The sequence below is a fragment of the Lepus europaeus genome, chromosome 19, assembly GCF_033115175.1.
Source record: "Lepus europaeus isolate LE1 chromosome 19, mLepTim1.pri, whole genome shotgun sequence".
NCBI classification, from domain to species: domain Eukaryota; kingdom Metazoa; phylum Chordata; class Mammalia; order Lagomorpha; family Leporidae; genus Lepus; species Lepus europaeus.
In genome coordinates, this window is record NC_084845.1 from 19918683 (window position 1) to 19944521 (window position 25839).

A 25839-nucleotide genomic window follows, 5' to 3' on the forward strand; every position below is an offset into this window, starting at 1 on the left:
GGTATATTTATTGATATGTTTAAAATATAGGTTTTTAACTCGATTCCTCAGCCCTTAAAAACAAAGTAAAGAGATAGACAGATACAATTATGTTCTGACTGCTCTCTGCCAGCCCACCCAATGGGAACGTTTGTATATAGTTCTCAGTGGCACTGAAATCTGCTTAGGAAAGCAACAAGTCCTTTGTTCAGTTGACAACAGTTATTACAATTAATTCATTTTGTGATTGGTACTTGTGCTGAGTGACAAGGTGTTATTTTGCCTCAGTAAAAGTTAAAGTGGTAATACCTACGTGCACACGACGCCTTAGGCTTGCTATCACTCAGGGGCTCCAGCGAAGCTGCACCCTCACCACAGCCCACATGCCAAGCGAGGAAGGTGCTGGGCGACTGTGCTCAAAGTTTCTGCCTCCCAGCCCCCAGGGCTTCCTGCAAACTTGGAGTAACAGGCCTGAGGCCCGGAGGTGACCCGATGTGGGAGGAGGGTGTCCAGGGATAAAGCACGTCGGTCCAACGTGACCTATGTGGTGGACCTTGCCCCTGGATGGGCCATGCGTTATCCAGCTTGGAATTCTCCCACCTGGGTGCCAGGGTGTCTTGTGTTTTCCACCATGCACACTCGGGGCTGGAGAACTCTTTTGGGGTGGGGGCGGGGGTATTCTGTGCATTGCAGGAGGTTTGGCAGCATTGCTGGTCCCTGCACCCCAATGTCTTTGAGTTGGCCAAGTGTCCCCAGCCCTGGGTGAGAATCACTGCTATACACACACACACACACCCCACATACAGACACACACACACACACCACACACACCCTGGCTGTCGGTTGTGTTGTAGATGAAGGCTCAAGAACACTCCACTCACTTTGATTCCATCTCAAGCTCTCCGTGGAGGTTGACAACCTCACCGGGCTCAGAGGCAGAGTGGGAGAGGGTGGGTCTGGTCAGAGTCCCTGGGGGAAAGGGTCCAGAGGGCTGTGCGCCTTTTATACCCTCCAGAAGCTTTGGACAAAGGAGAGGGGTAGCTGCAGGGGGCTACAGAGCTGGGCAAGGATGCTTCCCCGAGAAGCCCCAGGCTAGGATGATCGGGAAGTGCCTTGGTGGTGATGGGGGCCCCCCAAACTCACTAAATGATAAATACTTCTACAAGAAAGATGCCTGGTCACTGTTGGGGATCTCCATCCCTGCAGCCATGGCTTGGCTGCTGGGCCAACGGTCGCTTATCCTGCTGATGGCTCCTCGGCCTCCCCTGCACTTCCTTGTGTCGTCACCGCCCCGTCACAGCAAGGAGGCCATGCAGAACGGGCGGAGGCCGTCCTGGTGCCGGGCGGGTCGCCTCAACTTGCTGTCCAGGAGAGCAGGAGGTGGGTCCTGAGTACAAGACAGGGAGGGGCCGGGCTTCTGGGACCTGTCCGCGGTCACCTCCCCCTTAGAGCAGCCTGTTGGCTTTTTCTATAATGCGCACGCAACTGCCAGGCCTTAACCACTGGGCCACCTGGCCAGGGCCCCAACCTGTCAGGTCTGAAAAGTCATCTGGCCTGGGCAGAACCCGGCCTGCCCTACATCTCTGCATCGGAAAGCCATCGACGGGGAGCTGTGCAAATCAGCAATACCTATCGTCTCCTCGAAATCAATTGCCATATTTTACATGAAAACAAATGGCTAGTTCTAGATCGATCAATACTTGCACCTTCACCTTTGGAAAAGTAAAGTTTCATCGAAAGAATTTCTCATCTCTGCTCCCATCAAGGCCCCTTGGCTGTAATTCCGCATCAAGTAAATACAGTCCTCCTGCTGGAGCGAAATAAAAAATATGCAGGAGATTCCACGGTGCGGTGCGGAAGTGCCCCTACGGTGGGAACTGTCGCCGCGGTGCCCCGCGGAAGCCCCTTGCCCCTGGCTCTTGCTTTTCTCCATCACATCTCAGGAGCTGTGTATTTTTTACATCTTTGAAAAATCAGGGCTTCCAGATGTAACGATTCTAACACCAAAATGCTACCTGCTAGTTCTACAATTGCTATTGTGTCTCTTTAAACTTCTTGGGCCCGACGTTTTTCAAAGGGCAAAAGCAGAAAACCCTTCTATAATACCTCATTTGTACATCTGTGCTTTTCTTCTGACTGGCACAGGCACCATATGTTTTTAATTATCATAATAGCCCTAAAGAACCTGTTCGGTGGGAAACACATATGATCCTTTTATTACTGGTTTGTAATTTAAACAGTTTTAACAGAAAAGGTCTGGCTGGAGGGGAATGACAGGCTCAAAGGCCCCCAGTCCCAGCCACCGACCTCTGGAAGCTCAAGTTCAGCTCCCACCCACGGAGGGGGAGCCCGCCCCGCTGTTTGACAGAGGTAATTGGTCACATGTGATGGCAGCTCTGTGGGACCTTAAAAGACATAATCTGGGATCTCCCGTGACGCCGGGTTGGGGGCAGAGTCTGGCACAATGAGAAGAAGGTTGATAAATATTATCCCAGTCTGACCTCTGCTGCTTTCACCGCTGGGGGCTGGGCCTGCGGCCGCGCCAGCCAAGAGAGCAAGCCCGTGGCCTGGGCCACCCACTCTCTGCCCCCCGACCCCACCTGGACCCCAGGGAACAATTGCAAGGTGAGAGGTCAGGTTTCCTCGAGGCCCCTCTCTCTGGGAGGGAAAGGGAAAGCTTCTAGTTGTGTTTTTTTTTTTTTTTCTTTTTTCCCTGAGGCTGGAAAATGACTGAATAAATGCCGTCCTGAGAGTAATTGATCGGCTGACTGTGACAGGGACGGGATCTCAGGATTATCAATGAGACTCTGTCATCTGGGGAGAGGTAAGGACGCTGAAGGTCACATGGCAAGTCCAAGGCCTCTTGGGTCACAACCAGCACACCTGGTCCCACCCCCAGCCCTGCCCAGCTGCCCATCATTCCTGGATGGCAATTTCCAGGTTCTGTGTCTGGAATCAGGCTGGGATTTTCCGATCACCCCCGGGGACCTGGAAACACAGGGTGGCAGGGATGGACTGTTTTTACTGAGCGGTTGGCCGTGTCTCAAATCCACAGTAGAGGCACAGGAAAGGGCCCGCCAGCTGAGGCCACAGAGTGAGCTCATGTAGGCATCCTGACCTCGGAGCTGCGGATCCCCGGGAAGTCAGGGAGCCCCTCTGAGCTACCCTTCCCCACGTGGAAATAGGGAACAATAATGTTACATCTTCCTCGTGGCATTTTTTTTTTACCAGGATCAAAGGGAACAATCGATGATGTGAAAATGAACTGGGGAGGTCAGGAAGAGAGCTCACAGGACCTGCTGCTGAGGCCAAGAGAGCCAGTCCTGGGGTGCAAGGACACAGGTGGTCATCCTCCCCAGGGCCCTCCAGCTTACAGGGACTTCTGGGTAAGCTGTCGCAGACACCTGGCATGTGGGGGCCCACGTTGGGAGCTCTCCCGCAGGCTGCTGTAATGCTGGGCCAGATGTGGTGGTCACAAAAGTCGAGTTTCTCTTTCCCTCTGCGGGTTGGTTTCGGCATCTGAATGTGACTCTATGGCATTTTGTTACTGTGATATTCTGCCGGTTTTTGCCCACAGCCTGGTTTTTAGAGATGCTAGGTGCTAGCAAAGGGCTATAATGGAGTTGATAGTGATAATCACGGATACTGATGGAGCACCTGCTGCCGCCAGGCTCAGGCCCTGGCACCTGACGCATGCATCTCTCGGATTCTGCACGTCCTCACGGCCCGTGTGCAGGAGGCCAAGCTGGGGTTCGGAGAGGCCCCCATAAAGGAAGGTGATGACTTGGGGGGTTGGAAGTAGAACAATCATCAGGTACAAGACACCCCCAGTTTCCTCATTCACAGAGGGGATCTGACAACGAGGGGGTCTGGGGTATGCAGAAGTGGCTGGGACAAAATGCTGTGGGACTGGCTGGCACCAGACTTCAGCACAGGTGGGGGCTGCCCCGGGGCCAGGCTGGGGCGAGCTCAGAAGGTGGGCTGGTCTTCTACTCTACCCCATCCCCACCCCCCACCCCCCCACCCCCCCCACCCCCCGAGCAAGCTCTGCCTGGGCCAGTAGAAGGGACAGGCATTCATTTGGCCAATTGCATGCATGAAAAAGGAGGGAGAGAATTGTAAGTTCAGACCTGGCTCCTTAAATGATCCCAGAAGACTGAGAGGAAGCTCTTGCTTTAGTTAAAAAAAAAAAAAAAAAGTATGGATTGGGGTGCGGCTGCAGAGGCCACATTATCTGCGCCCCAAAGGGGCTGCTCTTTCCTTTTGGCAAGAAGAGGGCCAGATGGCCACCCTCATTTGCGATGTCAACGGTGACCTCTCCAGTCAACACACAGCAAGTGCATCTTAATCAGAGAGAGTGCTTCCTGTGCACCGCCCCGCCCCACAAGGAAAGGAGGCCTTCTCAATCAGGGCTGCTCTGGGGGCTGCCGGGACCACAGGCTCTGCCCCAGCAGTGGCCACTGCTCTGCTCGGCTGCCCCCGGAGCCCAGGCTGGGATGCCGGCACCTCCACATTTCCAATCCTGGGAAGAGTAACTCACATGGCTTCCACCCCATCTGCACCCAGTGAAGGCAGAGCCGGGAAAAGAGCACAAAACACAAAGTTCCCACAGACAACATCTGTCTTAGTGCAAACAATGGACCATTATCTTGTAAATAATTCTGATTAAGCAGCAGCATTTCCTCCCAGAACCAGGGCTGGGGAGCGCAGGGGGAGAAGGGTGCAGCTGGAGCTGCAGGCCTCAGCTACCAGGTGCTGCCTTCGGGAGCCGCCCGTGACCCCACAGGCCCCCAGCAGCCCCGCCAAAGGCAGCCTCTCCCCTGCCGACCCCCCACTGCCTGGGGCGCCCATCAGAGAGGCACCCACCACCTCCAGCCCAGGCTCCTGGAAGGTTCCTCTCTGTCTCTGTCCCTGCCTCCCTCCTCTCCTCTCATTCCCCACCCTCCCTGCTCTTCCCTCTCCTCCTCTGTTATCTCTTGTCTGTTTCCTCTCCTCTCCTCTCCTCTCCTCTCCTCTCCTTCCTTTTCTTTCATGCCCCAGGTCTATTTCTCTTTCCCTCGCTGCACCCCCCCCCGCCCGTTCTCCCCTGTCCCCTCTCCAGTCCTCTCCCTTTCTCTCCATGTGCATTTCTCTGTCTCTTGTCTGGGCTCCTCCGTGGCTTTCTTCTTCCTCTGGTCCCCTCAGCCCAAGCTCCTGGGACTGGGCCACACCCTGCATGATCTCAGGGACCCCCGACATGGTAGACACGCTGTCATTCTGGGCACCGTAAGGCCTGGAGGTCCCCAGTTGCTCCTGGGTTCTTACTCTAGTGCTGTCCAGCCTGGAAAAGGGGCCGGAGTGCTCCTTCCACACTGGAGGGTCCCTCGTGCCCTTCCCCAATCCACAGGGTGGCTGCCTTGTCACCCCCTCCATACACATGTCACACCACATCTGCCTGTAGAAAATGCACCCTTTGTCACTGCAAAGAGCCAGGGACCTCTACATTCCCGTGTCCAACCTGTGCGGATGAGGGGATCATTCACAACCCAAGAGCCTTACCCCAAAGGCCTCGAGAAAATTCGCTCTGTGGTTTAAAATGAGACAACTGTCCTGAAGCTTACAGATGGTGCTTCACGTCCAAAGGTCTCACATAAAGCAGAAGGCACTGGTCACAGCCCCCACCGGTTCACCATCAGAGCTCCATCTTAATCGTGACGGTCCCAACTACAAGTTCTTTGTTCCATTAGAAACTGGAAAGGCCACTCAGCGAGAGCCAGCAGGGCTGTGTCAGCCTGGCAGAGAGACAACTCATGACATCGTCACGTAGGGGTCCCATGAGCCTCCAGGGATGGGGGTCCCAGCCAGACCATCCGGACGGAGGCCTTCAAGCGGTCAACACAGATGGGCAAAGCCTACCCAGCTTCTCCATAGGTACGCAGCCTGGGTCTGCCTAAAATAAACAACCTCTCTGTTACTCATTCCTATTTTATTCTCTTAAGGGTGCACAAGTGTCCCCCTGGATGGATGACAGGCAAGACATGTCTGTAAGGTGACATTGCATTGCAAATCAAACTCTAAGAACTTCGGTGTGCACGCTTGGGAACAGAACAGCTCCAAACTGGGCAGGGGGAGGGGGCTATTCACCAAGGCTGATCTGAGCAGCCAAGGAGGGCTTCGGAGAAGAAGGAATGACAAAGGCACAGAAGACAGTGACTGGGTGCTGTCCCCGTGCCCCCTGGAAGCAAGATGAGGGAGGAGCCCTGGTGAGTGGGTGCCTGCGTCCTGACCCTCTAGACATGGCTGGGTGTGTTGCATGGGAGGGATGGCTGGCCACATGCATCCAAGAAGGGGCCGTGGATTAACAGACTGGCATCTGTCAAGTGTGTGAAAAAGCCATAGTCATCATGAAAAATATTCCCTCTCTAAGATCAGTTGCAAACATAAGAGGTTGGAAATGAAAACAAAAGAAAAACGTCCAGTAGCCAGGTCTTTCTTACATATCCATGATGCTAAAACTCCAGTTTCACTGGCCCCGTCTCTATTTTGTCCGACTTCCAGCATTAAAAGAGAAACTCCTCAGTGGGCTTCTTATGACTTAACAAAAGGTTGTGCATAAGAGGACAAATATTCCCACGGCCCTGGCCCGGGGTGAGGATGATGTCGCCCAGCCTGGAATCCAGTGCACTCAGCTGCTGCTGGAGGTCTAGCTGGGCTCCCGCTTCCCAGGAGCTCCCCTGGAGGACTTTGAGAAGGGTAGGGTCCCAGGAGGTCATCTAGAAAGTCCCATCTAGAAGGGACAGTGAGGTCTAGGAGGGTCCTGGGAGACATCCAGGCTGCCCCTTCCTGTCTCTGATGGAGGAATGGTGGCTCTCTAAGCTCCCGGGAGTGTGACTGCTGACCACTGTCCTGTCTTCTGATCCCCAGGCCAGGCCTCCAATTCATCCTGTCTCCAGCAAGCCTGTCCCTGAACAGAGATCCTGGGCACATCTCTGTGTTTAAGACCAGCCGATGGGACCATGGAATGAACCTGTATTCTCTAGTTGATTCTGGTTGGGCTGTGGCCGTAGGTTGTAGACTTAGTGGGGGGCCTACGCACTCTCAGACCAAGGAGTTCCCACCTGCAGTGGTCATCGCTGGTCCCCTACCCCTCCCTTCTCTTCAGGTGCTTGGCAGGCCACTGGTCTCTTGTTTCTCTTTGCCTGAGGTCTTTCTCTGGCCAGGAAGAACGTGTGATTACTGGGTGGCATAACCCTCAATGAGAGACGCGGTGCTGTGGGATGAATACCCCAGCTTCTTCTGCCCTTGGAGCAGTGATTCCGAGGGGAGCTCCACATGGTAGGCCATAGGTTTCCCGAAGGAAGGAAGCCCCATGTCCACCTGTGGTGGGAACCTTCTCGTTAGCACACCTGTGCTGCACTTCCACGTCCTCACTCAGGTTCCCAACATCAAGATAAAGGCATCCAGCCTTTATCGCAGGATCTGCTTTGGGGAGACCCTAACTATGTTAGCAAGGGAGTCTTAGAGGACCAAGATTAATAACAAGGAAAAGCTCCACATGGTGTGAACCCTATCCCCTAGGCCACTCTGTACCCAGCAGAGCAGCCCTGCAAACCTGCCCAGGTGCGGGGCATACCTTGGAGTGGATTGTCCATGTGGTCAGCGCCAGCTCTCCCCATGACCCCAGGACATACAAAGCACTTGCCTCCAAAGGAAAAAAAGCAACTTGTCCATCATATAAAAAGAGCAATAATTTAGTAAATTAATTGCAAATTTGCCTTCCCGCTTGGTTGCCTTTCTCCTTTTATGTGGATAATTGAGAGCATATTATGTTAATTTGACAACAACAGAAGTTCAAAAAGAAAACTTAACCTTGGGAGCAGTGGGTTACTATTAGATGGGTGTGTCTGGACCACTCCACAGAGAACATGAAAGACAAACTCCTCACGAAGCCAGCCAATGTCTGGGTGCCCACATGGATATTTTTGCTAATGAAGTAGCTGTGCAGAGCTCCCCACCTTTAACCTCGACAATGCACACTGCTTGCCCAAGGGGCCAATGCTGCTCATGCAGAGACAGCATTGCCAACAGGCTGCCGCCGAGTTAGCAATGTAAGGTCCTCATCGCCAAGGGTCTTTGGGAAAAAGTGACTTTCCCTATGCAATAATCATCTCCCAAAGTTTAGGCTCCCTTTTCCCCTCACCGGAACATCTGAATTTCAAGAGAACAACCACACAGAGAGGTGACTCGGAAGGAGGCGCTCTCTCTGCCCTTCCTGGGCCCCTCCCATCATAAGCCAGAGAGAGTCCCTTGCAGCTCTACTCCGGGCATGTGCACACTGAAGGCCTCTCAATCGCTTCAGGCCAGAGTCATCGTGCTGGGCAGATCCAATGGGTGATGCTTGTGTTTGAGCTAAGTCTGAATCCAAACAGGTGGGACTTGTGATGACTGCAGGTGGGGATGATGGCCATTCTGGGGGGTGGGGTTGGGGCAGAAGGACCAGTAAGAAATAGAGTCGCAGCCCCATACAGAGCTGTGAGATGATGTTGGCTTCTTCCAGAGGCTGCAGCCACCCAGCCCCCTCGGAAGGCAGCAGACAGGATGTTCCCAGGAACGCTCAAATGGTGCAGAGGGAGTTTTGGTACCCAGAGATGGGAGTGAGTAGGAGGAGGAGGCAGCGGGTGGGGCACAGGGGGAGAGGTGGGTGTCATGAAGTGGGAGAACGCAACTCCACAAGGGTATCCTCCAAGCTTGAGAAGTTGCCACTGGGGAGTGACTCAGGAAATACCCCCTGCTCTGCAAGTGCAAATGATCCCCAGCCCTCTAGCTCAGCGGCCCCAGTAGGGGGAGTGGGCCCCCACAGAAGGAAGACAGACAATAGCAGACGCCCGGATATGCAGCTCTGGGGAGCGCTCCCAGCTGTCAGCAGCTTCCTCTGTCCCACTCCTGAGACTCAGAGCCCCATCCCAGCCGGGCTGATCAAGCCAGCAGGTACAGGGGAGTTGGTGAGGGTTCCGGGGAGCATACAGCGTGCATGTAAACGAGCAGAAACGCTGGGGATGATGTGCTCAGAGGTGCCCCAGAAAAGGCTTGGGGGGAATTTTCCCTCACGCCGCACCCCACTTCCCTCAGTGCAGTTCCTAATCAGGTGACCCCAGAAATCAACATAATATGGGGGCTGGCACTGTGGCAGAGTAGGTTAACCCTCTGCCTGCGGCACTGGCATCCCATCTGGGCACTGGTTTGAGTCCCGGCTGCTCCACTTCCCATCCAGCTCCCTGCTGATGGCCTGGGAAACAGTGGAGGGTGATCCAAGTGCTTGGTTCCCCGCACCCACATGAGAGACCTGGTTGAAGCTCCTGGTTCCTGGGTCCAGACTGACCCAGCTCCTGCCGTTACAGCCGTTTGGGGAGTGAACTAGCAGATAGAAGACCTTTCTGTCTCTCTAAAACTGCCTTTCACTAAATAAAAGAATATGTTTTTTAAATGAAACCCTTGGAGTTGTTTGTTTGGCGCACAGCCTGCACACTGGTGGAAACTGGTCTTGCTTGGCTGTGGCCATGTTGCCCTGGAGCCTGCAGGTCAGGGTCATCCCCACTTGATCTTCGCTAGGCATTTTGGGATCTGCCCTGTTTCCTGATAGAACCCATGGTGTGTGCGCTCAGCTTCATGTGCATGCAATCAGGTGACAGCCACAGGCACCGAACTCTGGGAATGCTGGTGACCCTCTCCAGGATCTACGGATTCCATTCGAGGTCTTCACCATCACCCCTTCTCACTACCACCCTCGGGGCAGACACAACCCAGTGCTCACTGTGGCCTTTGGGGTCAAGGTCGCTGGAAGGGAAGCTTCCACCCAGTGCACATGCAGCAATTTTCCTGTGGCCAAGGCCAGGGTGGTGGCAATGGACACTGCTGGGCTTCTGTCCCCTCGCTGCACACAGGACATGTCATCTGGGGGTGTGGGGAAGGGACTTGGGGCTTGAGATGCTGTGCACCTCCAAACACACACACACACGGACTCAGAAGTTGCTAAACCACACCCAAGCATAAAACCTGGAGACATTCTTGAAACAGCAGGACCTTAAAGCCCAGCTCAGGGACATCAAAACCAAGCGGCACACACAGAAACAAAACCTTGCCTTCCTGCATGGCCCCCAGCCCCCCACCAAGCAGGAAGCAAAGTGAGAGGGAGGAACAGGTAGAAGCCTGTTGGAACAGACGCAGACACAGCCCCAGACTCTCAGCAGGACAAAAATATTCCCCAGCTCCGTTCATCCCGAGGCTCTTTGCATTCAAAACTACCTTTTGAGAATGAACAGAAAATGTTGAGGGCAGGTGTGTGCAGTCTTTTCCGTACCCGGGACAGGGTACGGTGGCCTGCGGGCTCCATGCCCATGCCCAAGTGGCTCATGGGTCTCGATGCCCGAAAGGTCCCTTGGTCACAGAAATGGACACATGGCCTCTGGCTCTCCCCCCACCTCCACGGCCAGCCCACCCTTTCCTTTGGCGTGTTTATGAATTGGTACAGAGAAATGGATGGAAAAGGCAACAATCTCCCCAGAATGTCCAGTTGAGGCTTCCGACACACAGAAGAACATCCAGGGGCCGGGGGGTGTGGTGGAATGGATTAACATAATGACTCCAAACTGCACTAATGTTTCACAGCTTTTTTTTATTAGCAATACCAAGATAAATTATTGAAGCATTTTTTAGTATTGTTTTACATTCCATTCATAAATGATCTAACGTGTAACTCGGCATACAGCACACTTAAAGATAGAGTTTGACACTTATTCAGAAAGCTACAGTTATGATCACTTACATGCCTTCATTACCAGGAACACCTTCATATATCTTCTAATTACTTCAACAACACTCTATTCCAAAGCGCACGATAACCCCCGTACAAGCGTACACAGTTTGCTTCAATCGCCATGTTTAAGTTCTGGGTGTCGAGGTGCTGGTCACTGGAATGTTCCCATCACCTGTTCCTGGTTAGTAGGACAACTTGACACAGTATTAAACTAGCAATATGTCTGCTGCGATACTATGGAGACAGATAATCACTGCCCTTTTCGGGATTCTTCTACGTGTTACAAAGTACAGGACGATCAGACACAAGCAGGGAGCCCGCCTCAGTCAGCTCAGCGAGGTGGTGGCACAGGTGAAGGGACCTGCGGTTCACCAGCATTTGGTACTCAGGATTTATGACTCTCAGGGAATTTTCTCTCCCACTCAAGTTACTAAGCCTTTGCAATCCATGACTAATAGTGGAACATATGGGGCAGTATTTTTAGCCTCCCTGATTCTTTGCTATATATACTGTAGGCTGGTGTGCCGTGTGTATACACATACCTATGCCAATAGTAATTATTTATTCAACACACATATGTGTATACATCCTTCTCTCGACTTGACACCATTAACAAGCTGCAGATAACCACCGGAGAGCATGAGCAGACAAGGGCAAGTCCAGATAGACCGACTAGGACATGGGGTGCCACTTACCTGCAAGAAACCCTGCAGATTCATTCAACAATCCAGAAACCGTTTGGGCTAGAGGCATTTGAAAGCAAGGGCCGGGTCACCTCCCCTAATTGTTTAATGGAATAGTGACAATAAAGCAATATTTATAAAATTTGGTCCTTCTGTCTCTGGTGAAAGCAAGAATAGTCTATGTGATTAGAGCAGGATGGCAATTAGAAGCTGAGGTGCTGTTGATCAGCGCTAAGTAATAGGAGATAATTGCTACTTATTTGAAACCTGGGCTTTGCACAAAACATCTGAAAACAAAATAAAGAAAGAACCTGATTCCTTCAGCAGCTAGGAGGAAGTGGCCTGTGACTAGATATGGCTGGCAGACCCAACCAGGACTTGGATGCAGCAGCCAGAGATGGTGGAAGCCGAAGCTGGGGCCCGGGGTCTGCTCCCAGGTGTGGACACAGACATGACCCGGAGGAGGCTGGACCACAATCTGCAGATGATCGAAGTGGGCAAAAGAAAAGGGCAAAGGTGGGATTTGCTCCGCAGCCAACGTCGGCCATGGAGGGGGTCACCCGGTTCCTATCTTAGACGGTGGAGGATGCACCTGCTGGGAGAGTTGGCACTTCCCCAGGGACACGGGTGTCTGTTCTGGCACCATTCCCTTTCCTCAACATTCTTCCCTCCCAGTCTTAAGCCATTCCCAAGAGAAGTATTTCCATGTGTTGCACCAAAGAGCTTTGTAGCTTTCCCTTCCCCCATAAAGCTTGATCGTGGGGAGTAGGGATCATGTAATCCAAAAAGAACATGGCCAGGGCAACCACAGCGAATGCTCCCAGACCTGTCTCCTGCTCGCGAGGCACTCTTGATTCAGACAGCAGTTTTTGGAGCCAAAAAACATGCCGCACAAGGCAAGGAACATAAACAAGGCTAAATGTCACCGGTGTTTGCCGACATGCAGACACCACGCGTGTGTTCTGAAATGGCGAGTGGACCATTTGGCAAATGCAATGGTGTTCACACCACAGTTCTGCCATCCTGCAGAGCAAACGGCACCACATCAGTGGTGCACCCCCCTTAATTTAAGAAGAGAGAAGGGGAGAAGGGAAGAATGGGACAAGAGTCTAGACAGCACCGCTACCCAGAGAGGCTCCCTCTTTGTCAAATGTGGTACGCACAGCAGGGCTCCGGATGCTGGCAGGGGGAGAGCCTGGCCTGGGGGAGCTGATTTCTCAGAAAGACACCAGGGGACATCACTTGTCCAGGAGGAAAGCTCTGTGGGCAGTTGTGAGGCAGCCGGTTAGGGAAGAGCAGGCAGAGCGGGGCGGCGGTTGGCAGGGGACTTACACAGGTTCTGCCCTCCAATTGCATGGCAGCCAAATGGTGCTCCTGCATGGGGTCTAACCCAGGTGTGGACACACACGGAGACGGCGAGGAGGCTGGACCACAAGGTCACTGACTAATCCGCAGATGATCAAAGCGGGCAAAGAAAAAGAGCAAAGACGGGATTTCTCCCCATCTCTCAGCCAGTCCGCGTGAGAACCGGCTCACACAGGAGAGGAGGAGTAAGAGGACGAAGAGGAGGAGGAGCAGGGATGATCACTCCCTTAGCTTTCAACAAAGCAAGGCAGCACCAGAGACAGTAAGATCCCACAGCAGAGTCCCCCGCCCCCAGCCCAGGGTCCCCCCGCCATCCCCGGGGCTAATTGCCTTCCTGTGGGTTGGCTGGGTTAGGCTCCCATGCGCCCGGCAGACAGGGATTCCATGGCTCCTTTCCCATGCCATTTTTTCTAATTTAGCCTCCTTTTTTTTTTTCATTAGTGCCTGCTGGCTCCAGGGCTGCACCTGAGAACATTCCAGAAGGCCAAATAGACAACACCTGCCATAGGCTGGGCATCAGCTTCTGCTCGGGGTCTTCATACCCACATATGTGCTCCTCATGGGCTCCCACACCCCAGCCCGGGCTCCCTTGGACGTCTCCAACTGGCCATCGACTTGGGCCATTTCTTAGTCAAAGACCGAAGGGGCAGGACTTGTCTCTTGGAAAAAAACTGAGCAGAGATGTAAATGCTGTGACCCCTGGGATGTGTGTCTTCACGAAACTGGCAGAATCACTTGCAAAGCTGACCTTCCAGCCTAAGGACACAGAGCGCTCGACGCCGAGGGCTGGCAGACACGAGGCAATGAAACGTGTCTCCACAGCATTGATGGACAGGAAGCTCTGTGCTAAAGGGACCATGATCGCAACCAAAAGATGCTTGCACGCTGGCATCATCCCTTGCAGGAGCCTCCCAGGATGCCCTGCCCACCCCCCACCCCCACCTCCCACAATGTGATGCAAGCTCAACGGAGAAGCAGGCATCCTTGCTCATGTCACGCCTACGCTTCTGTCCATCAGTGAGGAAACAGGCAAGAAGACAAGCCGCTAGCTACTGCCCCTTCCTTCTCTGCCTGTGCTGGCTGTGCACGGGGTGTTCTCCCAGAGGTCAGTAACGCAGAGGAAGAGGTCCAGCAGGCCCATCAGGGTCTGCACAGACTCACTCCCTGGAAAGGCTCTCCTGCCTCTCTGCCTTTGGCGTTGCAGGCCAACAGCTGGCACCCTGCAGGTGCAGACAGGGTCCTCCCTGCATCGCCTCGCTATGTGGTGGGAGAACACAGCAGAGGCTTCTGGGGATGACCACAGGCACACAACCCTCTGTCCAGCAGGGCAGGGACCGGCCCAGCGCAGCCCACTGCCAATTTTAGTTGCATTGACACTCAGCCACACCCATGCATTCACACAGTACCTAGGACTGCTTTGGGGCAACAGAGCCCCCAGGCCCTGCAAGCCCTACCTATTCACCCCCTGGGCCTCTAAGAAATCCTCTGCTGACCCCTGCTTCACTCTGAAGCCGGGAGACTGCACAGTTTTCCGATTGCTCACACTGAGACATCAGTGAGATTTTAAGAGGACACAAGTTGCATTTTTAGAGAGTTCAACTGGGTCGTTCTAATTCATCTCATCATGCAAGGTGAGGGGGGTTCCAGGGGCCCCATCTCTTTTAGGGGAGAGGTTTCAATTCTGCAAGGACACTTAGTCCATAGCCTCAGATATAATCTGAGTTGGGGAAGCCAGGTTCCCAAGAACTCGAGCTTAATGAATTGGGAATATTGGGACTGTTCCTGGCCATGACCTTGCTTTTCATCTGGGCCTGGGCAGGTGTCTCTGTCTCGTACCCTGCCCCCCCCCCCATATACACAGGCCCTCATGCCCGTGACTGGAATGCTAATCAAGGCTTCCGCAGTGGTGTTAAGCCCAGAACACAGCTTCCAAGGGTAAAGGGAATTGTGCTCTTCTCGCTATCTTTCCCTTACTCTGTCTACTTCTTCTGCATCGACACTGCTCGTGAGATCCACCACACGGCGATTCCATGCCCTGGTCTCGTGTCTCACATTGAAAAGGAGCAAGCGTGATCGGGCTGCTCTCCAAATCCACAAACACTGGGGTAAAACAAGCTCTTAACCCTCTGCATGCAGCCAGCACCACAGGTACTTCGCAGGGAAACCTTGCACTGTGTGTGTGTGTGTGCGTACAGCAAAGTTTGCACCTTCCATGCACTGCTGGCTCTCCAGCCTATACACTGACCAAGGTTTCTCAGACTGGACAAGGGGCATGCCTACCTTGCCCTGACAGCAGGTCTGGTCTGCCCTTGCTTCCCTATTTAAATACTCAAGTAGGGACTGTCCCACTGGAAAGCCAAGGTCAAATGCAGTCCAACAAAACCAAGGGTACTTCCAAGTTCTCCGGTGGTTTTCAAGCACCCTGTACGATGGAATAAGGCGATGTGGGCTGGGCCTGGATGCTGCAAGTGAGCTCTAGAAACTAACGCTTGGACTGGGGTGAGATTTCATGTGACAAGCTCAGGGCTGTGTGGGACCCGACCCACTCTAGAGGGGCTTGGTGTTCCCCTCGGGATCATCTGTGACTTGTCTCCAGCAGCCCAGTGTGCTGCCCTCTGTGGCAAAGTCATTTGAACATTCACTCCCAAACTCTTAACACTGGCATACGCTACAGGCCTCTCCCTACCCAGCTGGCTAGGGCAGCCTCTCCCTACCTAGCTGGGTGCAACCCAGTGGATTGAAGTTTTGTTCGTAGATATGAACCCTCGGAAAGGGTGAATACGAGCAGCCCACCTGGGTACTGTCGGCATAGTGACCAGCAAGGAACTAAGAAGAGGATTGTGGGGGACCAGATATTGGGGTAGGGAAATAAGAACTGGACAGGGCCAGGCTCATCCTGCAAGCAAGAGGGCGGTGCCCTTCACCCCAAGCAAATACAAAGGCCAGAGAAGTCTCCCGCTGTCTTTCCAAACCGCAGCATGGGGATACAGAACAAGGCCAAATGAAATGCAGAACCCAAGCTTTCTGCAAACAGGCAGTTCACGGCCAGAGTCGGCCTCGGCCTCTGACCATTGGTGAAAGGTAGAAGAGACTCCTAGAGCCTCTGCGGAGGAGGTAACTAGGAAGCTCTAGCCAGGCTGGGTAGAAGGGCCTCCAACCCTTCTGTGTTCAGGGTCTGTGTTCCAGAGATGAAGAGGCTGACCAAGCCAAGGCTTCTGTCAGGGGAGTGTTGTTCTGCTTGCTATCTGGGGAGGGGGTGAGAAGGGCCCACGCAGCTCAGGGGGCAAAGGCTGGCAAGACAGAGCAGGCTCCCTGATGTTGCAAAAGGACCAGCATTGGGCAAGCCTCCTCAAGGCAGGCAGCCTTCCTCCAGCACTGAGAGGAAGATGGGAAAATTAATAGGGGTAATATGAGCTCATTTCAATAATAATGAGCTTATGAGCATGCCAGGTTTTGATCTTTTCTGATGCATGGATTCCTGGCAGGAACTATGGTCCTAAGTAGGTAGTTGAAAGGACTGAAAATAGATTTAAAAAAAAAATCCCCAAACAGCAATAAAAAGAAACCACCCCAATCACAAACTTAAAACAACAATGAAAGAAGAAAGACAAAAATGTTACTCCCCAGAAGAAAGGCGGCCGGGGAAGGGGGGCAGTTGGACTGACATAAAACCCTTTTCTTCTTTTAAATATTGTTTTTAACAGCTTCAAAAGTAATGAATTGTCTGTGGCTAAAAATAGATCTGGGGGTCCTGGTTAATGGGGCCCTGTGAATCATTCCATGCGAGGAACTGTCAATATTTTTTTTTGAGCTGTCAGAAATCCATTTAGTGATTTTTGACAATTCAAAAAATATTTCCGACTGCTTGATCCAGTTCTTAGTGAATTAGGGAAGGAGAGAGGAAGAGAAATATATCAATTTAAATTATGAACCCAGACTCCAGCGTTCTGAATCCTGCTCTGGGCTGGAAGGAGCATCAGAGTCTGCTGAGGTTCAGAGAGCCTCCCTTCCATTTCCCTTACTTCCTCCCCTCCCTTCCAAACACAGAAATCCATTCATAAATTAAACATGGAAAGGTGCTCTGGCTGTATGTTCCCAGTGGGGGTATCCGGGGCTGCTTTTTGAGGAAAGGATCCACTGGGCCCCTTAGAGGAGAAAAGCTGTGAGAGATGAACCTGTGGACATCGGTCTCCCCTGTCCATCGCGACATTCATTTGATCCAGTTTTCAGATCCAAAGTGATAACGACACTTTAGGATCCGGAATCACTCTGGATCCAAGAGTGCCGCTTTGCTACAAGATCAGACAGGCACAAATCCGAGACACACAGGGTCATCACACCACTCAGTGGAGACTTCACCACACACACTTCTGCTTCCAACGCCAGACAGGTGAACAGGCAGATGGACACAAGGCAACGGCTGAAGGTCAAAGTCACAGTAACTGCCATTTGGTTTGCTTAAAGATGAATAACATACACCCCGGAGCCATCTCCCTGTTGGGGAAGAGGCTCACTTTTTTTTTTTTCCGATACTGTGGTTAATGTGATATGATTTTTGTATCCTCCAGGTCGATAAAGAAACGCTCAGGAAAGCAGATTTGGCTTAGCAAAGCAGCAAAGAGCCCTCTTTTAGTGTAAGTTGCAAATACTGAGAAGTCTGCAAGTTATCACATTCTCTTAGCGTTCTTGTGTTTTAAGTGGCTCCTCCCACCCACCCCCCCACCTACCTACCACCTCTCATTTCGGCTGAAAAACCGGAGTGAGTCCTCCACGCACGGAGATCCTCCACCCCATTTTCCATGCCTTCCGGACAGGCCTCTGAGAGCATTACGATGTAAATTGGAATACACGCGTGTGAGTTCTACAACGTCTAAATGCAACGGACTTTTCCGATTGTCTACACTGCATGGACAGCATTGGGGCATCTATCCTCTGGCGTTCCGTGCCGAATCTGCTCACGGGTAAGTCGACCCCCTTCTGTTTAAAAATGCACAACGCAGCACTGATGTTTCGGGAAATGAACCGAAGGGAGAGGGTTCTAAAACTTACCACACAAGTCTGGCCTCTTGATACATCCAGAACTGGTTGTGCTACTCGCAAGTCCGTTAAAGGCAGCTAAGCCATCGGAGCTGTAAGCCCTGAGCACCGACAGCATGTTCATGGGCTTCTCCAGGCCCGGGGGCCCCCGCTCCGGCTTCGGCAGGCCCGCCGAGGGGTCCTGGGCGGCAAGAAGACCGGGGCCGTGCCACTGTTTCTCCGACGCTTGGGCTAACGGTGAGCCGAGGCCCTGCACCTGCACGGGCTGGGGGGCGCCCGCGGGCAGCAGGCTGTCCCCGCCGTCGCCGCCGCCCCCGTCCTTGGCGAGCGCAGACAGCGGCTTGCTCATCATTTCTGGTTCCGTTTCGACATCCTCTTCCTCGTTGTTCTCTCCCCGCGAGGAGTCCATGTCCTCCGAGGAGGCGATGTCGGAGAGGTCGTCAGGGGCGTTCTTGCCGGCCGCCTCGGGGATCAGGATGGGGGCGTCGTCTTCCGGGGGCGCCTTCCCCTCCAGCTCCTTGTTGGGGCAGGACCCAGAGGCCGCCGAGCCCAGCACGCCGGGGTAAACACCGAACTGCTTGTAGAAGTCTGACGGAAAGTTACAAAAGGCAGGGTCCCCGCCGTGGCTGGGCCATGCGCCGCCCTTTTGGTCCCCCAGAGTCTCTTTGGCCTGTCCTTGGGCCGTCTTTTCGGAAGCAGAGTCCAGAGCGCTCATCACGCCCGCCAGGGCCATGTCCTTGCTAGATTGTACAGCCTGCAGCAGGGCCACCTTGCTCGCCTCGCGCGCTTGCTCTTGGCAGTGCACCGGCACCCCCGCGCCGGCGTCCTTGCGTTTGGCTTTGCCCAGGTGGTTGGCCTGCAGGTGCAGGGCCATGAGCTCCATGGAGGACGTGGTGAAAGCACAAAACAGGCAGCCGTGCCACGCCATGCTGTCCTGCATGGTCACCGAGGAGCCCGGGAGGGGGCCGGCGTCCGGCCGCACGGACAGGTCCAGGGGCTCGTACTGCGACTTCTCGGGTCTCCTCTGGGAAGACTTCCCGCCGCCCTTCTCCTCGCCGCCGTCGGCTCCCTGGACTTTCAGGGGAGCAGCGTCAGACAAGGCTTTGTCCTTCGTGTCCTTCTTCTTCCAGGAGCTGAGGACAAAGCTGTCCATGAAAGCCTGCAAGGACCCTTGGAAATTCACACCGTTGCCCACGACGCTTTGGTAAGCCCTCCCGATCTCGGAGAAGTGGGCGCTTTTGGGCGGCAGGTCGGTGCCCTTCAGCGCCTCGGAGGCAGCCTCGGGTGCCATGCCCGCGGGCTGGCCCGCGTGATCTCCTCCGGACGAGAGCACCCCGGAGGCCCACTGCTGCGAGGCGGGGCCGCCCCGGAAGTCGATGCCTGGGAGCCCCTTGAAGGCGCCCCGCAGGATGTCGGGCCGGATGAACAGGGCCGCCTTGCCGGGCGCGTCGTCCTTGTGGTCGTGGCTCGGGGGCTGGCCGGACAGCGGCCCGGCCCCGTTCTGCCGCTCCCGATGGTGTCGCTCTAAGTGGTACTTTAAGGATGCTGACTGGGTGCCGGCGTAGTCACAGTGGGGACACTTGTAGGGTTTCTCACCTGCGAGATTTTGGTATAAGAAAAGAAAAAAAAGTGCTTAGCTCACTTTGGTGTGCCCAACAAGGCTTGAAGGACCAACATTTTTCTTGGAAACAAAGCAACTCCAACTAATAATTAGTTAGAACACAACTGTTTTTTAATAGGCGAATAATTCGTACTCTTAAGCTTTTTTAATGATTTTGTACCATTTGGGAGTATTCAGGAATGACATACTATCTACACACAATTAGCTATCTTTTTCTTTATCTAACATGTGAAAACGGCTGTAGATTTAAAAGCTATGATTATGAAAATTAAGCATAATAATTTCAGCCACAGTGATCATTAAAAGTAGAAGTTTAAAAAGACAAAGTATGTAACAAATGGGTGGCTGCAATACTTTGTGTATACAATAGCTCTGAAATTTGTTTAAATTATACACATGGAAACCATTTTTAAACCTAAAAATTTTATGGCACTGTTACGCAAGACTGAAATGAATGATTTAAGTCTTGCTCTGCAGTAAATCATGGATATAATTAGCAAATGGCATACTGCACAAGTAATTTATCATTATTTGGAGGGCGGCATTCCAGACGGGCTCAGATATCTGCAGAGGCACTGCATTGTTGCTAAATAAAGAACTATAAATACCGATTCCATAAAATATTAATACCATTACAGTGCATTCTGATTGCAGCATGTAAAGACATATAGTTAAGATAAAAAGCAGTCAATAAAACTTAAAAGAAAATGAGTAATAAAAAGGCACAAAATATATTTAGTTTCGGTATTTGAAATTAACATTATCTACTAGTCTTTGTAGTGCCTTAAATTTGTACTAATGGCGAACCTCGTGCTCTGGTAGTAAAATGTGTAATTTACCTATAATAAGCGCTTTCTAGAGAATAAAAATAGCTTTAAAGAGTGTTTTAAAACATATAAGGTAATTTGCACGAATTAAATATTTATTTAAATTCAACACCCAACTCCTATTGTTCTTTCCACGACGGAGAAGGTACCCTAACAGACAAGTTGCATCCGTCGGCATTGTGGGTTGGAGGAGGAGGTGGAGGAGGAGGCCGACAGACGCGGAGTGAAATGTATTCCAAGCATTTGCTAGCGATACCCTGGGTCTTTTCCTGACTTTGCAATCAGAGAGCTCGCTGGAAGGAACGGGGTCTGTGGCAAGTGGTAGCTTGCTCACAATAGGACCCCATCAGTCAATATCCACAATTATTTCTCCCAGGAAGCCCAGCTATTCCCCACCCCCCACACTACCCCCCAGCTTTCTCCTCTGTTCTATTGTAAAACGGACTGATCTAAAAAGCAGCAGCAAACCACAGGTGAACAACAGCATCTTGGGAAGACACTTCACCAGCACGTCTAGTTCCCGCTGCCGCCGAGACTCCCGAGACTCCCGATCCTCCGGGCACGGGGCGCTGGGAGGCCTGGCCCCTGTAAACTAGAGGACCACCAGCCCAGGTTGTGAGCAGGAGACCCTTGGCGTGTGCCCCAACCTTACAGACACAATGTCTGCATCATCAAGTCAGAACGGGAGGCCACGAGCTCGTCGCGCACTCCGCGGCCAGCAGCTGAGCCCGCCCCTGGATGCTCCTTCAAAGATGGCCTTCCGGTCTGGATAGGCGGCCCAACTGGCCATCTTTACCTCCAGCTAGCCCAGTGCGGGCACCTGCAACGAGGACTCTCTGCCCTTGGAGGTGAAGAGTCCCAGACACTGTCTCCCCACGCCTTGGGAGCCACTGCAGCCACTGCTAGGTTACAATCCACTACAGCCAGGGAGCTGTGGTTGGGATGCGTGGCCAGCGTCCCAGCTCACTCGGATTCTCTGAAATCCCCATGGCTGCCACAGCAGAGCCATGCCCTGAAGCTTAGGAGGTGGGAGAAGCTTTTGACAAAAGAGCCTGCCTAGAAACTCAGGACCCTGACCCACATTTAGTGCAGACCCTGGTGTGTGTGTGTGTGTCGGGGGAGGGGTGGCAAGTGAGAACCAGCAGAAGAGCTGTGCCCACAGGTACCAGGGAGGCTCAGGTTGTGTTTCAGAAATGCACCTGGACATGATTCGGTGCATCCGGCCAAGGAACTATAAAGCAGCAAGGGCTCTGGTTAGCAGGAGCTAACTCACGGGGGGAAGGCGGACGGAGGGTGGGCTGACCACCAGGGGCACTGAAGACACCAGCTCTGGGCCCTAACGCAGAGCAGTCCTGGCATCCAGGGAGGGCATTGGTATTCTGTTGAACCGCAGACAGACAGTAGAAAGCCTGCACTCTGAACACCCAATGTGCAATTGCCTCTGGAGCGCTAAACGGCACTGAGACTGAGCCCCGCCTCCCTACAGTGTGTGAGTTGCGAGACCCAAAATGCAAACTGGATGTGGAGGTCTTTCACAAAGACCTGGGGGTGCTTTATGGCACCTCCCTGGTAAGGTGTAACAGGCCGTAATAAGGAAGATAGTCTAGACCCCAGGAGGCATTGGAAGCTCTGGATTGGGGGTCGGGAACACCCTATCCTGCTCTGCGGTCCATTGCACATGGCATCCTGGTTTTACAATCTTCGCCTCCTCAACCTGCAAGGTGGGATGCTGGGGCAGGTATCCTTGTAGGCCTCATCCCAACAGCTAAGGCAAGCCTCCCGGATGGGGGCAGAGAGACACATATGCACATCCATGTATGTGCACACACATCCCTTATGGGATAAACCAATGGATGGACGAGCAGCTCCGAGCTCCCAAGCATGCTTCCTGGCACTGGGAACTGAGCAGAGAAGCAAAGAGATGGGGCTCCGCCCTCATGCATTTCAGAGAAGACCGAGATGTCTACTGGCACACGTGGCCTTCACTCGCGCACACACACTCACAGCACGCAAGGGGACAGCACCTATGCTCTCAGCCCTCTGCTTTTGCACGTCCAACACAGGCTTTTGACCTGCACTGCCACCAGGAAAGGCCCCTGGGGACTCCGGGGACCCTCCAGCCCTGGAACACGACGGTTGCTTACTGAATGCTCACGGGTTGCATCGACTGCCTGTGGTGTGCACGGGCTCTGGAAAGCCCTCCAGCCACCCTATCTCCACCTTCTGCACTCACAGATGGAAGAGCCCATTGCAGCCTAGTCTTCAACAAGGTTCCTTCTCTCCACACTCCCAGCTCCTAAAAGGCTCTGCTGGAGGGGTTGCCTCCTATCACCCCAGTCCCCGAGATCAGTGCACCAGAATGGCCACAGGACAAACCTTTTGGGTTTGTGGATTTTAGTTTCAGGAAGTAACCTCAGAGGCATGCATCGTAGAGCAGTGGAAGAAACCACCTCTTAGCATTCCTTCCTCCCTCATTGGACTGCAAGTTCAAGTCCTGACTACACCACTTCCGATCCAGCTTCCTGCTAACGTGCCTAGGAAGCAGCTGATGACAGCTCAAGGAGTTGAGTCCTTGCCACTCATGTGGGAAACCTGGATAGAGTTACTGGCTGCTGGCTTCAGCTTTGTCCAGCTGAAGTACATTTGGGGGGTGAACCAGCAGATGGAATCTCTCTCTCTTTCCTCTCTCTGTTCTCTCTCTCTCCTCTCTCTTTCTCCTCTCTCTCTCCTCTCTCTCTCTCCTCTCTCTCCTCTCTCTCTCTCTCCTCTCTCTCTTTTTCTCAAATAAATAAATCATCTTTTGAAAGAAGGCGACAGCTTCATTTGGAGTTCCTTTTCACCCCTCTGTGATTGGAGTAACCACCACTGCCCCTCCATCCTGACACTGCTCCACCCCTTTCTGGGATCTCCTCACCAGTGCGAGGCACCTGCAATGCTTGGATGGTGAAGCCGGCTTCTGCTGGGGGCAGGCGAGTGTCTGGGCTGAGCTCGCCCCCCTGCGAATCCTGAGCCGCCCACTGCTGACTTTTCCAATGGAAGCAAACAGCTGCTTCCCACTCACTGTTTCCCCGGAGGGGACATTTCAGAATGCTAGGGAGGCAAACTTCTCACAACATTGGCCCGAGTGTCGGGGTAACCGCTGAGAGGAAGGACTCCATCAGCAAATGGAACAGGCTCTGAGGGCCTCTGCCCTAGGCTGCCCCTCCACTGGCCCGGCGCCCACAGCTGCTGACTCCACCTGCACCGCGGGAGGCAGAAGCGGGGGTTTCCTGGTCAAAGCCACCACGTCTGGACACAGGCTTCAACCCAATCACTCTGGGCTTCCTGGCAAACCCAACCTCAGGACATGGCTAGGCTTCTGCCACGGAGCCAGGCAGTGGGCCTGCCCAGCCCCCACCCAAACAAGGCCTGATCTGTCCGGAGACTTGGACACAGCCAACCCAGCACCTGTCGGCAGCTCTGTCTAGGTGAGTGATTGGCCATGCAGGCCACAGGTAAGTCCAAGTCTACCAGGGAAATCCTCAGACAGCCCCAAGCTTTCGAGAGGGTTGTGGGTCCTTGGGGGTAACCCATGTTGGTCCAGATGCATTGACCTCCTGCCTGCCTGTTGTGGCTTCAAAGCCAGGCATACCACAAGTATGCAAATGAGCAGGGTCACAGGTAGATGCCTCGCTTGGAGCACAGCTGTCATGCAACTCTACGTAGGCAGGAGCCCTAAGAACTCTGACTTTCTAAGGAAAAGTCTCACATCCAAATCTCCACATTCGAATATCCGTGCCTATTTCAAACCTGCTTGAGACACCGAGAGGGCTCCTATACCCTGTGTCGCACACTGGGTTTAAAATGCATATCTGGGACAAGGAAGTGTAGCATTGGACCTGTCACCCACAACAGGAAGCAGGTGTAACACACTGGCGCCCACGGATGGGGAACCTCTCACAGTGTCTTAAAGAAATAAAATGTGGGCCCAAGTCATGCATTTTCAGTTTTGATAGAAAAGCCATCACAATAAAAAAAAAACATCACTGGTTCATCGCCCCTAAGATGGATGGGATTATTGGAGCCGTCTTACGTTAGGCCAGCTTTCCACTGGCACGTGGTGTAAGACGGATACTCAGCTCTGGCATCTCATTGACAACTCTCCCAAGTCATCTTCTCGTGAATTTTTAGCGATATATGACCAGGTGGCTTAGCGAGTTCACTGTACCTATTTTTACCGAGTTAGGTCTTTGTTACTCTGAGCCGCTGCTTTGTGCTCGAAGGGCCTCGGTCCTGGGGAGTTCCTTTCGAGCAATCTGGAGCAAGTTTCCAAGAGCCACTATCCAGCAATCACAGGTGGGTCCTCACTGCCATCTTTGGAAACCCCTGGATCAAGCTTTTTAAGAACTGATTCACGCTTCTGGCATTTAAATATTTTTTTTTTCTTTTTTTGGTTGCTAAATCTCCAGAAACATTTTGGCTTTTAAGTCAAGCAACTCTGTTCCCGTATTCGCATCCTCGATTTGATATTTATTTAGTCTTTCCACATGTCTTTACTTAGTTAATACCAGGAGAGATAAATACGGTGGTGCCTTCACAGCGAAGCTTCAGTACATTAATATAAATTGTACACTAATTCCCCCAAAGCATATATATGTTGTAAACCTGAAGACTTTTCACACAGCTGCTTATTGCTAAACAGTGCCTTGTCCAGAAGGGGACAATCTGTGTCTCTAATTGCTGTCACTGAAGCCGAGATTCATTATGTGACTTTCCCATTAAAATGTGAGCATTAATTTGTATAATGAAATATCACCCACTGCAGTGTTCATTAGCCATGCCCTACTGTATACGGCACATTGTTAGCTACCTAGAAACTGTAGTTAATTTCACTAATGGATATTTCCCTACTTAGTGTTTGGTAGGAAATTTATACTGTAACATTACCTCTTAAACTTTTAAGGAAATTTAAATTCAATCAATTATTTTCAACAAAAAGTTTGGGATGTCATTAAGGCAGGAAGAGCAAGGGTGGGCGACTGTGCAGGCATAAGATGGGCTTTTAGTTCCTCTTACAAAAAGGAAAAACTATAGAATTTTAATTCAAAACAAAAAGAAAAAAGTCATCTCCTCTTGGAGCTCCTTTGTGTGTTCTTCCTCGTCTCCCGGGGGCCGTCTCCCCACCAAAGACAACGCCACACGCTCTCTTTTCGGGAGGACTCCCTTCTTAAGCAACTCATCTCTACAGATGTCTCCCGTGCTTCTTTTATTATTTTTATTCCCCAGGCTTAAACGGCCTGACTATGCCAGGTAGACGCCGCCCAGCCTAAGGCAGCTGAGTTAGCCAGCTCCATCTCGCACCTGTGCCCTGTTCACACTCCGCTGCTCCCTGGAAAGCACTTGGAGGAGGAACAGCCTTTGCCAAAACAGTGGGGGAAAGTTGGTCACCCCAGGGGCCACAGTGGCCCTCCCCAGCCCCCGCTTCCCCACCTCCATTCCTCTCAGTGAGGCGCCTGGGGTCAGGCGGGCCTGGGATCAAGTCAGTCCGAGGGAGGG

At 52.7% G+C, this 25839-nt stretch overlaps 1 protein-coding gene across 2 annotated transcripts in view; it reads right to left on the reverse strand.

Annotated features, from left to right (window-relative positions):
• Positions 1-25839, reverse strand: part of ZNF536 (zinc finger protein 536) — a 247859-nt gene that overhangs the window by 133349 nt on the left and 88671 nt on the right. The window contains exons 3-4 of one of the 2 annotated variants that reach the window (XM_062177771.1): positions 17869-19452; positions 12457-12515 (exon numbers count right to left, since the gene is read on the reverse strand). In XM_062177771.1, coding sequence (XP_062033755.1) covers positions 12457-12515; positions 17869-19452 — 1643 coding nt within the window. Of the gene's footprint in view, positions 1-12456; positions 12516-17868; positions 19453-25839 lie in introns of those variants that run through there. The other variant, XM_062177770.1, reaches the window with a different exon arrangement.